The 16,290-nt window shown below is 44.2% G+C and overlaps 1 protein-coding gene across 6 annotated transcripts in view; it reads left to right on the forward strand.

The window, feature by feature from the left end:
- Window positions 1–8,013: 8,013 nt before the first annotated feature.
- CDK13 (cyclin dependent kinase 13) overlaps window positions 8,014–16,290 on the forward strand; it is a 55,537-nt gene continuing 47,260 nt past the window's right edge. For 4 of the 6 annotated variants that reach the window (XM_064506598.1, XM_064506599.1, XM_064506596.1 and 1 more), the window contains exon 1: window positions 8,014–10,027. In XM_064506598.1, the coding sequence (XP_064362668.1) occupies window positions 8,808–10,027 (1,220 nt within the window). In that variant the 5' untranslated portion in view covers window positions 8,014–8,807. The remainder of the gene's footprint in view (window positions 10,028–16,290) is intronic. The other 2 variants (XM_064506597.1, XM_026121443.2) reach the window with 2 other exon arrangements.

Genomic DNA, 16,290 nt, shown 5'->3' on the forward strand with positions numbered 1-16,290 from the left:
AGTCTTCCTGGCTAATAATGACCATTCCAGAGCAGTGAAGTTTATATCTCTCAAGTAGCATGATTCAGGCTCCTACTTGAGTTATTCTCTCAAGCAGAAGATCTGAGCACCATTCTAATGTGTGGGATTTGCCACATTTCCAGTGTGGAAAATTCACTACCATACAAAATTAGAAGAGGCAAAACCCTTACAGAAATTCATTAGTTATGATGACGTAGAATCGGAAAGGATCTTATTTTTCACAAAGCTCAGGCTTCCACTATTGCAGGCAGCCACATCAGTCTTTCATGAATGATGAAATCCCTTTGATAGACTGATCAAGCTCCATGCCTTGCTGGGTTCCACAATTTGGTTCCTTCTACTAGCAGATGACTCCAAAATCTCATTCTTTTAATGAGAAAGCAACGTGCTTTTCCAGCCTGTGTTTATGGACGGTTTGTTTATAGCTACTTGCACTAACTCAGTCTTTTAGTGCAAATAGTTCTTCTTTCGAGGTGTTTATCTCCTTTTCTACCCTCAAGCTAATTTTACAGAACAATGAGATTTCCTGCTAGTCTTTGTTATGCAAGACTAACCACGCTCTGCTCATGTCCTCCTAAAAATACGATCTCCGTGCCACTGATACCCTTGTAGCCTATTCTACACCTGTTGTGATTTGACTTAATCTTTCTCTGAGTAAGAATGACCAGAACTGATACAGACTCAACGATTTTTCAGTGCCCTAAAGATGGCATTAATTTTTCTCAAAACTCTTTTATAGATTATGGGCTGTATTTGGCCATTATCACTGTTAAATCCCGTTGTCTCATGATCAACGAACATACAAGTTTTTATCCTTCTCTGTCTTTTCTAACAGCTGAGTTCACAGAAACATTTATTCTGGTTGGAAAGAAAAATCACTAAAGTATTTAATCTAGCTAGCTTTTCCACAGTGCCTTGGGAAACTTGAATTATTGTACTTCAATCACTAGACAGTCTCAGGACAAAACAAAGATACAGCTGCAGTCAAGAAAAGGCAGAGGTATTAACAGAGAAAGACAATGCATTTAGACCTCAGACTATTTTTGTAAAATGGTTACAAGAAATGTGAATGCATGGAGTACTTCAGAGAGTAAAAATAAGATGTCTTCTAAATCTTCTATGCTTAGCCAAAAAAAAAGATCCAAGCTCTGTAGGATGATGGTCTGACTGAATTCAGGTCAGATATTACAGACACTACAGAAATTTTAATTTCTAGTTCTGTGTGTGTGGAGGGGGAACTATATTTATCTAAGAAATGAAGCAAGTTGACACTAGAAGACTGGAAACAAAACTAGAAAGAACTCTGGATAATCCTTGCTGCTCTGGAGGAAAAACAAATAAACAAACAAAAAATGCAACACAAATCTAGCAGGTCAGCAAACAAGCCCTGAGGAATTCTGCTCAAAAATAAAGATTCCCAAACTGCTGAAAACTTTTCTTAACTATCTTTCTCTTGGGGGATTGCCAGTCTGTCCTGCATGAGGATGCTGCTGCTAGGGACTTTACACATCATGGTGACAAAGACAGGATATGGAGACTTTAAAAAAGGAAGGAAGAAAATGCATCAAAAACCTTAACAAAAAAGAAGTGGCAACATTGCCTGTGAAGTACGTAGCAAAGTCTCCTTCTTAGTCCATGAACAGGTCAGTATCAGTTTGTATTAACAATATCATATTAAAGAAGGCGGACAGTCACTTGGAACAAAGACCTTGGGCAGACTTAGTGTGCTTTTCCAGATCTAACAAAGTACTTGGGTAAAAACAGAGCATGAGTTAAGGTGTTTGTTTAAAAGTATGTATATGTAATTTTAAAATTATGTAAGGTTTAGCCTAAGTTCCCTCCCTAGCTGCTAGGGAAGTTCTCTTCTACTGGCCCCTTTTTCCAGAGTTGGCATCCAAATACTTTCAGAGGTGGTGCCATTTTGGGCCTCAGCTTTCCAAGTGTGTTTTTCTGTAGTGTTTACCACTGTTTTCATCCATTGTGCATAAGACAGCACCTTGCAAAATAGCAGATATCTGCAAAGACGTAGTTCCTAAGGCATGAGGTTTCAGCTTGTTTCAGACTAACCAGCTGTGGACCTCTTCAGAACACTGATTCTCACAACATTACAGGAAATTGCCAAAATATATCTTTTAATTTTATTTTTGTGCTCCTTTCCCTCCTATGCACTCTTCCCCATGAAGTCCTGTGGAAACAAGTTGTCATGTATCTTACATCTTCTGGCTCTTGGGGAAGCAAGCAATCGGCACAGTGCCATCAATGGCTTCAGTGCTTCTGAAGAATTCAGTTCTCTGAAAGGCATCTGTTTCAGATAACGCTTTGTAATGCCAGGACGCTATGGATTTCTGTAGCTTTTCCCTGCTGAATCCAGAGCCTCCGCCACCGTTAGCCTGAGAGCTGCCAACACTGAGATGACTGCTGTTGGCAAATCCCTCTACAATCTGGAGTAACCAACTTGCAGGCAGAGAAAACTTGCCATCATTAGAAGCCTGGCTTCTAGTGAAGGCACTCCTCTTACGAGCCATGAGGCTCGTTCCACATGCAAAGACTCCAGAACTCTACTGTTAATCACACAGCTCTTCCAAATAATATATTTTTGCTCCAGACATGTTAGGGAATGCCTGGGAGTAAACTGGAAATTGCAGCCTGTATTGAATTGGCCAAGCCCATCCTGTGTAACTATCCATGGTGTCTAGAGCTGTTTCTAGACTGAAGGGTTTTCTGTGTTTGGTTGGGAGTTGGTTGTTTGGGTTTTTTATTTTTTTGTTTTTAATCCCAGAAGCCTGATGTGTATCTATTTCAGTGAGTGTGCTTCTGTGTGCCACACAACACATGCTGGAGAACCCCTTCATAGCTGTTGAATATTCACGTATGCAATAAGCAGCAAAGGGTATCAGCAAAGCTGATGTTATGGAAAAAGAAAGCTATGTGACGATGTACACAGACTAAATCTGAGAAGCGTTCCACTTTGGACAGCGAGGAGGATATGAGGTATGCTGCTACTGACCCCTGTGCTACGTCGAAGTTTTGTGATGCACAGCATGTTCATGAGTAAACGCAGTTCAAAGAAAAATAAATGCACCATGGGCTAGGTCACAGTAATCCTTCTTGGCCAGTAACCTTCTCTCCTGAAATGGCTTCACCCATTGTCCTTAAATGCAGGTTGAGTTTTACAAATCTTGCGTCGCTTTGTGATTCAGTAGTGACTACCTTCCAAATTTCTAACATCACCCAGCAGGCAGGCCAGTATGGGAGGATCTTTCCTTCACCAGGCTATGGGAGATTATTAAAGAAGAGAAAAATGAATGAAGGTGTTCTCAACAAGGCATAGGTTTTAAGAGAAAACATGAATGAAAGTGTGTGTGTGCATGCATGTGTATAATTAGAGAATCATGTAATGAATGCTTTGATTATAGTCTTTGTACGAAATGTGAATCAGAACAGAGAGATAAAGGGTGGAGTAAAATAGCAGAGTTGTAAAAGAAGGCTTGCTGGAAGTTGATGATGTACTGAAGGAGGGATGCTGCTGCTTAGGTCTGGGAAAAGGGAGGAATCCATTGGAGGGATTCAAGGAGTTGAAGTACAATAGTGGAAAAGAGGTTTGTGGTTTTTTGGTTTTTTTGGTTTTTTTAGTCATGTATTTTACAGTACGTAGTTGGCTAGCTAACAACAATTAGACTGCAAGGTGACCAGAAGACTATTAAGTCTATAAGGAAAGACATCAAATTCTTCTTAAAGCACTTAGGATGACATTCAGGGTGGTATGTTAGATATACCTAACAAAACAAAATCAGTCGAGAAGCGGTGCCAAGCAGAACAAGCATTGAAGTATAGGCAGCAGAGAGGCAGCTCAAGCTGCTGTGAAAGCCAATAAAATCGTGAGAAAGTGAAAGGTAAAGAGGGCAGAAAAAAGAGAAAACTTGAGACTTCATTGGAGTCTGAAATCAGCATTTGAGCAGGTTGGAGGAAAAATAGAAATATGCAAAATTTAAACTAGTTTCAATAGTGTAAAACATCAGAAAAATGTTTATTTTTCAGGAAGTAATGAAATTGCTTTAGTGTTCAGTTAAGCATACCTTGCAGTAGGAGTGTTTTCATCTAAGGCTCTAACCCAGGTAGAGTTCACATACTTACCAGTTAATAATAAGGACCTACATAAAACTAGGTCCAAGCGAATTTTCCTGGACTTTTGTAAACTGCTTTCCAGAGCTCTCTTTTAGTTTGCCTGGTTACCCTGCCTTGATTGTATTGTGCTTTTTTTTTTTCCCCTCCAGTGACTATGCTCACTTAAGCAAGTCAGAATAGTAGGTGAAAAATCATTTACCCTGGCAAAACTCTCCTGCATAATATTAAGAATTACAAAAACATTGTATGCATTCATTATTGCAGCAGACATAATTGGTTTGACTGAATCTTTAATGCCTTGCGTGGCTGTTCTCCACTCTCAAAGCCAATGCCAAGCACAAGGTGGGCAAAGTGCAGGATAGCCCTACCCTGAAGGCTGGGTTAGGCCACAGTGCTGTTCTGCTCCATGGTGTAAAGAAAGAGCAACATGCCAAGATTGGATTTAAGGCTATTCTAGCCTAAGGATTTAAGTAGTTCCCCAGCGTCTCTGCTAGCCTCTGCACTGTTGCAAGGAGGAGCCAAGCCCAATACTGCTGATTGGAAAGGTTTACTTGTAGGCTGATACTTGCATGGATTTGCTTGCATTTTGGACTTCTCTGTATGTTTTCCAAATTCAAGGAAGCACACAAAGCGAACCTCCAAGGGGTAGCTTGCACTACAGTTCGAGGTGTTGGCTGAGCCATAGGAGAGACTGTAGTGTGCTGAAACAGGGAAAAAGTAGGCTTTAATTAACTGAGTTGCTGCAGACAGCTGCCTTAAAAATGTTGGGGGGGGGGGCAGCGGAAAGGCTAAGTAAAATTGCTTTTATCTGCATGGGTTTACTGTCTTTTCCCAGCAAAAATATGGGACAGATGGATACCTTGTTGGGTTTCTAAAATGAGGATCTTTTGTTTCCCTGTTAAGCATGTGCTTGATCTCAACCCAAAGCTTTATTATTATGGAATTTCCCAAGTGTTTCAGCCAACAGTAGACAGTGAACTCTATTCTATTCTATTCTTGCTTTCAGTTGTCACACTAGAGAAGATGATTGCCCATGTAGAAATAGGCTTTCACCTTATAAAAATCTGTCTTTAGTTCAGTACTCACTTGTGAAAACAGTTTAAATCATGATCATGATGAATTCTCTGGATTTGCTTTGATGATTGCGCTCATAGGGAACTAATAGTACTTAGTGTATCAGTTAAAGCAGGAAGGGTGAAGGGCATCACTTTCCCCTAGTGTGACTAGGCCACTCTATATGAGTACTGTAAATGAACAAAATGCATCAATCCCATGATCTTGCTAAAGAAAAAAAAGATCTTCATTTTAGATGTGTAGGAGACTGGTTTTACCTGATTTGTCATTATTCAAGTCCTTAGTTTTGATGCAGAATTATTGGTGTCGCTTTGTGGAACAAATGACATGCAGAGAAAGGAGAATGGCTCATACGAGAGTCTCTGCAGTATATAGACTTTTAAAGTAAAACAAAGAACATAGAGATGATAATCTTAAATCTGCTTTATGCCTCTTATTGTATTTCCTGGGCCTGACTGCTTTTCACCTACTCTGAATTGCTTTAGTAACATGATGCACCACCACTTAAATTCACTTAGACTTACGGCAGGTTTGTGTAACAGTAGTGCACTGGTTTCTATAGTGAAAAAATAATAATGGTTCATCACACACTTTGTCAGCAACTAGGTTTTGACATTCTTCGACCCTGCGCACAACTTCAAACAGATATTGCAGTGGCCTTCTTCCCCCAACCCCCCTAGTCCTATATTCCTGCATTCTCTTTAAACAGTTCTGCACACCAAACAAAAGGCATTTTTCTTTCCCTCTAGAAAAGGCAATGTGGTCGTGCTACACAGTCACAAGATCTATAGAAGAGCATATCCCAGGGAATCAACTCTAATCGTGTGTTTGCAGCCTGGAAACATCTTTACATGGCTAGGGCAATTCCTACCAAAGCAGGCTTTCATACAGAGGCTAAGCATGATGAAAAGGTTGCACACAGGACAACTTTAGCAAACTTTGTATCTCACAAGTATTTTATTAGGTCTCCTCTTATTGCTACTCTTAACTGAATTGCTGAGAGAACAAAATACTCCAACACAAACTCACTTTCAGAAAGCCTTTAGCAACTTTGCTGGTCACAAACAGTAGCAATGACCAAGCAATTTGCTAACAGGAAAGAAACATTTCGTTGCAGTATGTTAACGTCTTCTTGCATGCATCGCTAAAGCTTGTCTCTAACCTGCTGCCTCATCTAAGACAAAAGATATTTAGTCCACCACCTGAAAGTTTTCTTTTGTTTGGCTGTTTTTTATTTCATTTTCAGACTCTAAATATCTGAGGGAAGAACTCGAAAGCCTGTAACTGTTCCTTCCTCTCTCACTTAGTCATTCTGTACATTCTGGTAGGTTGTTAGCCTATACATTAATTACATTTGTAATTTTCAGTCAAACCATTGCTTAAGTTGCAGTATCTTAGTGGAATAATTTCAATATCAGGTTAACAGTCAATTTGACTACATGGAGAAACATATAAAAGGCATTTTAGTGGCCCCACCATCCTTGCATCAGTCATCAGTTTCTTTGGATCTTCTTGAAACGTGTATAGATCACTTCCACATCTGTAGACCTCAAGGCTGCATGTGCATTTCTGCTTGCTGCAGTTGTACCTGGGCCCTGGATTTTAACCTTGTTCCCTGGAGATCTGTACTCTTTCTGCTGTCACCGTCTGGTGGCATGTAAGGTGCATGTAAGGTGAAGCAGCTATGTGACTACAGAGTTTTCTCTAAGGCCAGGGACCAGTTAGCTGGATTTTTGCTTGTGCTGCCCTTGTTTAGAGGAAATACATTTGCTCCCAGATTGGATTAAAACTTGGTTATTAAATGACATTCTTTATATGAAAATTTTTATTTGGACAGAATTTATGATTGAGCTAGCTAGTAGAAAGTTTAGAGCTGCTTCTTGTTACATGTGGGGGGAGTCTTTTTGTAGCTGAAATAAGCTTTATCATATAGTACGATTCACTTTAAAAGAGACCTCAATAGCTCTCCTCTACTGAACTTTGGTTTTTCTCGGGTAATATGTTTTATGTCTTTCAGTGTAGAAATATGCACAAAACTCCTAGACTGTTTTTGTCTTCTTTATATAAATACATTCCCCTGCAAAATTGGTATTCCATCCACAACCGTTCGCTCAGAGGTTTTCCAAAGAGTGGTGATTCTTGGAGCTTTATACTGACACCTTTTAGTCTTTTAACTTTTTAACTTTTAACTTTTTTCAGCCATGAAAACTGCCTAGGATGGTAATACTGCCATTTGGGGAAGGTGGGAAAGCTTGAGCGATGCCCGTTTCTCTGATGTGTTACTATAGTCTCTTTAGGCAACTTGCATTTTCCATGGCTTTGGCATACCATTATTATTACATACTACAAACCAAAAAACCCACAGAGACGGTGCATACGCCCTTAGCGGGGCAGGTGTGGGGCTGAACTCTGAGACTGCCTTGAGCATCCTGAATTTTAAACTGAATTCTCCCGTTCGGCCCCTCGGTTCCGGCGTTACTGTGCCCGCCTGAGGGGAGCACTGCGAAGGAGAACTCCGCTTCGCAGGGGGCGCTGCGCTAACCCGCCACGACTCCCGCGACTTAGGGGGAGGCCGCGGCGGGGTGAGGGGACTCGGGGAAGGCGGAGGGCCGCGCCGCGTCACCCTGGCAACGCCGCCAGCGGAAGTGCCGCGCGACCTTTGACCTCAGCGCCAGGAACTGCGCCCTTTCCCCCTTCCCTCCTCCCGCCGTGGGGCGCACGCACCGCCATTACCGCGAGACGTGACGCGACGCGGGGAGTGGGGGTGGGGGGAGGGGAGGAGCGGCGCGGACCTCTCGCGAGACTTGGGCCGCTCTCCCGGCTCCGCGAGCGCCGGCCCCGAGCGGGATTGGCGAAGGCGCGGCTCCCCCTCGCCGCCGGCCCCGCGCATGCGCCCCGCGCCGCCGGGCCGTGTCCCCGGTGTGTGTGTATGCGTGTGTCAGCCGCAGGAAGCGCGGAGGCCGCGCGAGCGCTCCCGGCGGCCGGTGACGCGGGACCGGGCCGCGGGGCCCCGCCAGGCAGGGTAAGGGGACTGGGGGCGAGCGGAGGGCCGCGCGCCGCCTCGCCAGCAGGCGGCCTGACACGGCCAGACTCCGCCGCCCGGCCGGGGCCCGGCTGCGGGAGGAGGAGGCGGAGGCGGCGGCCTCGCGGCCCGCGCCCGGCGGCCGCCCCGCTCCCGTCGCCGCCTCCCCCGCGCGGCGGCGCCGCCACCCGGCGCACGACGAGGCCGCCGCGGCGCGGGATGGAGTGAGCAGGCCGCCGCCAGTAGGCACTTCCGTATTGCGGGAGGCCGCGCCAGACTCCCGCCGTCCGGCCGCTCCGCCGCCGCGGCCCGGCCCCGGCGAGCCCCTTCTCCCGCGGCGGCGGCCCCGGTCCGAGCGCGGGCGGCGCGGCCCCATGTGAGGCGGCGCGGCCGGGCGGGCGCCGGCGGAGCGAGCGAGGGGAGCGAGCGAGCGAGACCCCGCGGCCGGCGGGGCCCGGTGTGGCGGCGCGGCGCCGTGTCTCCATGGCGCCGGCATCGCCCTGAAGGCGGCGGCGGCGGCGGATTCCCTAGGCCGCGTCCTTGTCCTGGGCCCTGAGTGATCTCGATGCCGAGCACCTCGGAGGCGGCGGCTGGCGGGAGCGGGGGAAGCCGGGGCTGGGCGAGCGGCGGCGGCGGGAGCAGCAGCAGCTCGGCCGTGGAGGCGGCGGCGGCCGACAAGAAGCGGCTGCATCACCGGAGACGGAAGCGCTTCGCGGCCCAGCCGCAGCCTCCCCCCCCGCCGCCGGCCCCTCACCCGCTGCTCTTCCCGCTCCTGCAGCCGCCGCTCCTGCAGCCGCCGCTCCTGCAGCCGCCGCTGCCGCCGCAGTCCCTGCTCTTCCTGGCGGCCACCGGCGCCTCCTCCTGCTGCGGGGAAGGGGGGGAGCGGAAGCGGCCGCGGGGCAAGCGGCGCTCGGGCTCCCGGCACAAGCGGCGGCGGGGCCGCGGGGGCGGCGGCGGCGGCGGGACCCAGGAGGCGGAGAAGCGGCGCGGTAGCGGGGGGCTGAGCACCCTGGTGGAGGAGTACGACGACGTGAGCTCCCAGTCCGAAGGGCTGGTGGGCGGCGGCGCGGCCGGCACCGGCGGCGCGGGCAGCGGCGGCGGCAGCCCGGCCTCCTCCTCGGGCGGCGGCGGGAGCCAGCGCCAGCGGGGTGAGTCGGAGCGGAGCAGCCGCTCTCGCCGGGAGCACCGCGGCAGCAGCGGCCGCTCCAAGGAGCGGCACCGCGAGCACCGCCGGCGCGGGGAGGAGAAGCCGCAGCAGGAGGGGGCGGCGGGCCGGGGGTGCGCCGAGGCCTCCTCGTCCTCCTCCAAGTCCCGCAGCCGCCACAACCACACCGGGGTCCAGGACCGGGAGGGACTCAAGAGCAGCAGTGGCGGCAGCGACAGCCGCAGGAAGGGCTCCCTCACCTCCCCGGGCAGCGGCAGGAAAGAGCGGGAGAGCAAAGCGCACCGCAGCCGGACTAAAGCTGCCAAGGAGCCGCCCTCTGCCTACAAGGACCCGCCGAAGGCCTACCGAGATGACAAGCCTGAGCCCAAGGCCTACCGGCGGCAGCGCTCCTCGTCCAGCCCTGGCCGGGACGACAGCCCGCCGCTGCACCGCTCCTCGCAGAGCCAGCGGAGCCGCAAGTCACTGAGCCCTGTGGGCGGCCGCTCGCCCCTCAGCCCCTACAGCCGCCGCCGCTCCCCCAGCTATAGCCGGCACAGCTCCTACGAGCGCGGCGGGGATGTGTCGCCCAGCCCCTACAGCAGCTGGCGCCGGTCACGGAGCCCCTACAGCCCCGTCATCCGGTGAGTGTGGGATGTGGAGGTGGGCGGGGGGCTCAGTGAGGAGAAGGGCAAGGGGGAGCCCCGGGCTGGGCTGGAGGAGAGACTCTCATGGAGCAACAAGGAAAGCTCTCTGTCTTGCCCTCTCACAGCCAGAGAGCAGAGGGGTGGGGGGGAGCGTGAAGGGGGCCGGGACACATACAGAGGTCTTCCTGTCCTGCCTGGGAGAAGGGGAGAGACAAGGCTCTTCTGCAGCTATTTCCATCCCTGAGAGACTCTGTAGCTCCAAAAAATGTTTTTAAAAGCATTAAACAGTATGGAAACGTTTTCAGACGAGCACGTTACCTTGAATGGAAGGTGACTCCTGGATGGCAAGGGCTTTTGAAGGACTGACTTTGGTTTTAAAGTTTTTGTTTATAAAATGTGGAGATTCCCAGGGACGTTTTTACATAACCCTGTGGAAAAGGGTGCATGTTGAACACTTTTGTGCTTGGTTTAATCCCTTCTAATCTAAAGAGGAACCAAACTGAGAGGCAGTTCACATTACTAGTGTTTCTTGTTCTTCAGAGGTCTAAAGAAAGATTTAGACTTTCTATTTCATTAGGAAAAAGAGCTTATGTCAAGTTTTTTTAAATTACCTTCATGCTTTACCCAACCTGTAAAAGCATATTCAATCTCTTTTCCCAGTAGAGGGTATGATAGCATGTACTACACATGTTGTATTTGCCACGTGCTTGCAAAGAGTTTTGTTACTGTTAATGGGAACTCAGAATGTAAAGTTCAGCGTTGCTGTGACTTTTTTATATAGAGAAAACAAATAACATGGACTGTGTCTCTATAATCAGACACAAACAGTGGTGCAGAATTAAAGCACTTTGAGATTTTAAAGGTAAAATATTTTAGTGGCTTTGCTGTATTTGGTCAATTTGTGTTTATAACTTTCTGTTTCCCCTTGTTGGAATCTGACTGTTGCCTCATTGTTTACAGGGTTACTTGTGAACTTAGATTTTAAATGTGTAAGGTGCTTTGCCATTCCATTGCCAAGAATTTATTTAAATGGTATTACCTGGTAGGTTGTATGAGAACTGTTGTCTGGTGTTTCTAATTTTGCATCAGTTACCATTTGTGGTGTCATGCAGTGAGAGTGTTGAAGCTGTTTCTGTGCTTCACTGACTGTCAGTAAGGTCTGCTGTTCTGGGTGCGCATCAAACGCTGTTGAAAGAGTGAAGTAACAAAACTGCGTCTTACTTTGTTCAGAGAGATAGAACAAAGGTGCCTTTGCAAAAAATGGTGATTGTTTTGAGGTACAGTTGTATGGAATTATTTTGTAAACAATAGAATGTTTCAAGCAGAAAATACTATGAGTGGTCTGAAAAAAGGCACTTTTTTTGTTGTCGTTGTTCCATGAGAGCCTGTTACAAGTGACCAAGGGTCCTTTTCTCAAGATGATTTGACTAGTAGAATAGCAGGAATGTTATGGGAATATTTTGACAAAATAATCTGATTTCCAGAATGTCTTCTGTAGAAACCTTTTGTCTTGGAATAGGAATGCTAACAATGACAAGCAAAATTACATATGTGAGGTTTGCACTTAAGAGTAGCCATGTTAGTCAGACTGGTGGTCCAGTTAGTCTAGGATCCTATCTTAAACAGTGAGTAATAGTGCTGTAGCAGAAGGTGCAGAGGATTTTGTAGTGGCTAGCTACAGAACAAAGTGCAGGAAGTGTTTTCTTTCCTGTCAGTAGTGGGGCTGTGATTTGAAGCTTTATTTATTTTTTGTAATCCTTTTTTGTCATAAGTGTCTAAACCTTTCTTGAGTTGCAGATCTGTTTCCAGGAGTTAGCTTTGTGACTTCAGTCCTTCCTTCCTCCAGTTAAACTGTAATTTGCATCCAGTCTCTTACTGGATATAGATAAATTATTTTGTTAACTAGTGCAGATTGTCAGGTTCACTGGAGGGAGATGAGAACGGCTGAGTGAAACAAGAGGTTGCTGTAGAAATCAAGGTCAGTCTGTCCTAATGTGTCGTTAATTTCAAAATTGAATCAGGTATTTTGATCATTTGTCTGATCGTCCTGCAAGTCTCTTTTTACAGAAAAGAAGGAAATCAAAACTGTGAAGACAAACTTTGTTATTCTTAATATTTGCCTATTGTGAAGAAATGCAAGTTTTTTGGTTTTGTTTTTTTACTCCTGTATAGCTATTATGCATTAATTGTTTTTTGTGGTGTTTGAGAGAAAATAGCTTAAAAATGGAAGATTATTGTATGATTGTTTTAGTTGTTCAAAATTGTGTTGCAATTGTTTATTTGTTGCTTGACTCAGTGGTGGTGTACCACAAAAATTGAAATTTTTTGCTGTGCAATTTAGGTAATAGTATAGCAGCCTTAGACTTGATAGAATATAATGGTTTCATAAGGCAACAGCTTCTTGCAGCACCTGTTGTCTTGATCTAGATGATTTAAAGACTTAATTCCGGGCTCGTATCCAGGTATAATGGTGTCAAGACAGTAAGAACTTTGTATATTACTAGCTGTTCACTGGCTGCAAGTCTGTCTGCTGTTTTCATTCTGTATTTCATATATGAATCTCCAGTAATTATATATTAATTATCTAGTTATTTTGGTATGTAGAAAATGAGAATGAAGGGGTCTTAGCGAGCTTGGAAAACCCATGTGTCTAGAATTCTGATCTTTTTTCATCTAGGTCTCTGAACTGCTCAGTGAGAAGCTTCTAGTAAACAGTAGAAGAGAAACAAGTGTAAGTCAGCTTCACTCATTTGAATCTGTTTTTTTCTCAAGCAGCAGTAACAAAGTGAAACCGATGCAAATTGGAGCTCTGAATCGCGATAGTGCCTCTGATTAGTGACCTTCAGTGGTGTTGCCTGGCGATAGGTTCTGAATAGAAGCAAAGGCACTAGATGTATTTTGTGCTTGGAAAGTTATCCTTGAATGGTAAACTACTTGCCTTTGCCTTTGTGATAGCCATGGCCATCTATTTTTTGTGAAAACTGATTGTTTAAGCTGTTCCCACTCATTGGACAAAGCTTTTCCATTGGCTGCTGGTGAAGTTGTAATCCTTCGTTTTAAGAATCAGTTTAAATATTACTTTATGAATGAGAACTGACTGTACTGTCTATGATGAACATTGTGACTCGTATTTTCTTGTGAGTAGTAACACAGTTGTTCTAAAGTAGCAGATGCACATTTTCAAAATGGAAATTCTTCCATAATACCAAAATACCATAATGCCAAAAATACCAAAAAAGTATGAGGTACTTATTTCTCTACCCATAAACTGACTGGATTTTAAAAAAGCTCATGAAGCTTAAAATATATGTAGATACAAATGCATGCGCATGCACACACACACACACACACACACACACACACACACACAGAGAAAGATATAGATGTCTAAGCGTGACTGACAAAATGAGCAGGCATAGTCTTGCTTCGGAAACTAGCTTAGGATGAAATTGTAGGAAGAGAGTTGTTTCTCATAAATTCAGTCTGGTCATATGCTCTGTGATTGCACATTTAATTCAGTTAGCTGTATATGCAAGTAATCACATTTTTCTAAACTCGGATACACCTACCCATATGGTTAGATAAAAGTAAGTAGGTGGAGCACTGTTAGCATAGTACTACTGTATGTGTGGATGTTGTTTCTAGGAAAAATATGAGATTTCTTTTCTTATTGGTGCTATAGAGCTATCTCATTCTGTAGCTGTAGTTGGCCCACAGCAGTGCAGCTCTGTGAAATACATATCAGTTGTGAAACCAAAGTAAGCATAGGGAAAATGTTAAAATATGTATTCAAGTAGTAAATGCTGGCTTTGTGGGAGAAGCTATGGCTTCATACACTGATACAAAAATAGGGATGAGACCAGTAATTCCGCTTCTGGATTTAAAGTGGTAGGGGAGATTTTTGAGACTTTTTTTTCTTTCTGTTTGATGAAAAGAGACTTTCTATAGAAAGCTTTTATTCTTGTTTAGTAAAACTGTGTTTTGCAAATTTTTATAAGTGAAAATATACATTTTCATCACTGAGAAACAAATCCAGTGTATATTGAAGCTCTTGCTCTAGTATGTATTCTGAATTCATTGAAATTTGTTTTGCTAGTTGGTAGTGAACTTTGCCTTTTGCCCAACCACTGTGACATGGCTTTCCCTTTCCTCTTCCCTTTTTCTTTCCTTATTGTGGGAAGGCACTTCATTTAAAAATAAAATCTTAAATGTATTTAGAACACAGAATTTGAGTTGACTTCTGTTCTTGCTGGTTGATCATTCTTAGGCAGAGTTCTCAGTTAAGAATACAGGGTTATAAAGTAGACGTAAGAGACAAGTAAAATTAATGTTTATAACTCCTCAGTATTTCTACAGTATTGGGTATTAGAGGACCTTTTAAAGATTTATGTTTTGAATCAGTAAAACAAGTTATGTAGTCCTCATGCACAAAGCAGCTAAATAGGTGGTTTCTTGCACAACTGCTTAGAATATAGCCCTGAACTAGGGGCTAGAGAAAATAAATAAATTAACAAGGTATCAAGTGAGAGAACGCTTACCGTTGTGGATTAAAGGAGTGAATTGTACGTTTGCCTGCTAGTGCATCATGGAAAAACTATACTACGATTATGAACTAGAATGTCTTGTCAAGGTTTCAGTTACTGAGTGATTATAAATGTCTTGGAAGATCTGTGGTAAAGCCAATTGATTAAATTTAGGTCTGCCTTTTCAAATATGCTATGACCTTACCATGCACTGCAAGATGGCAGTGCTTACCCAGTATTACAGCATTCACTGGTAACTACCAATGGCAGTGTTGGGCTATAGCGTGTGTTTTAACCTCCTTTTGTTTTTTTTCGGTTCCTTCTTTTTCCATTCTTACTCTGATGAATTCCTTTGTGCTCTGTCTTGTCTAAAAGTACGTAGAAGTAGGACAAATCACTTCCATCGCTGAGCTCTTTAGACCCTGATATGTTCTGAGCATAATATGGTTTGCGCTTAGGTAACGCACGTAACTGCCAGCTAGCACTTTGGATTTAGCTTGCTCTTAAAGCAGTTAAGAAGAAAAGAGGTTTTCAAATTTACAAACAGGAGAAGGTAACGCATGACTGTTCTGATTTGCTTTTTTTTAAAAGTGTGTATGGGGGAAACAGGAAAGAAAAGCAGGCAGAATAGCGTGGCAAGAAAAATCATTTACGCTGAGACCTGTGTTCCTGGAAATCCGTGTTTAACAAGGTTATTTTTCCTTTCTCTATACTTTCAAATATCAAGATAGTAAGATACAGTGCTCTAAAGTTACTTTTTGGAATTCTTTCATTCTGTGCTTCAGAATGTAAGTGATGTTATAGTAATAGGCATTTACTGTTAAATTCATTACAGAATCTACTGATTGATACAATTGATACATTAACAAATGAAATATAATAAAATGTTGCATGGAGAGAAGGAGGAACTTTTTGTGACACTTTTGAAGCTTGTAACTGATAGAATGTATCTTAGAGTAGGCTTTTATTCAGTGAGTAAGAACATTGCATAAATTAAGTGGAGAAAAATGAATAGTAGTCTGTTTTATGAAATCTAGCATGTTAGGCAAAAATTATTATAAAGAAAAAACTTTGCAACCTAAAACAATGAAAATTTTCTTTATTTAAAAAAAAATCTGCCTGCTTTTTGTTGTTCTAAAAATGGGGGGAGGGAAATGCTGAGATTTGACTTCGGAATGAATTACTTGTTCCTAGTGCTTTCTTCCTTTATCAGTTTCTTTAATCTGCTTCTCATATGTTTTGTAGTTAATGTCTTAAACTTTCTTTTCTGGTTTCATTTAATAGCTAGATGAAATATTATGTAATTATTTCAGGTTTCTTTTCAGCTAATCTAGTTGTACTTCTAGTCTCTTTTGTTGCTGTCTCCAGGAAAGAAAAAAGTGCGGTTTTATGTTAGCAGAACTCAGTTCTAATGCAGACTAATCCTATTGATACTTATGCTTTTTAGGCAAATCAGTTTTCTTATGTTTGTTTGTTTTTCTCCACATATAACACATATTGAAATCTGTTCATGGTTCAGAAGTGGTTTTATAAATTTCCTGAAGTTTGGAAATTATGCTCTATGTAGAGATACAAACCTGTGTGAATAGTATAGCAGTGCAGAATACTTTTCGGTCATGGTGCTCATAGAAGACAGCTGACAGCTAAGCATGGCAGGAGGTGCTGGTGAATGAGGCAGAATTTTTGGATGCAAATAGGAAGAAGCATTGGAAGAGACTTATCTGAAACAGTGACTTC

This window comes from Dromaius novaehollandiae, chromosome 2 (assembly GCF_036370855.1).
Source record: "Dromaius novaehollandiae isolate bDroNov1 chromosome 2, bDroNov1.hap1, whole genome shotgun sequence".
Taxonomy (NCBI): domain Eukaryota; kingdom Metazoa; phylum Chordata; class Aves; order Casuariiformes; family Dromaiidae; genus Dromaius; species Dromaius novaehollandiae.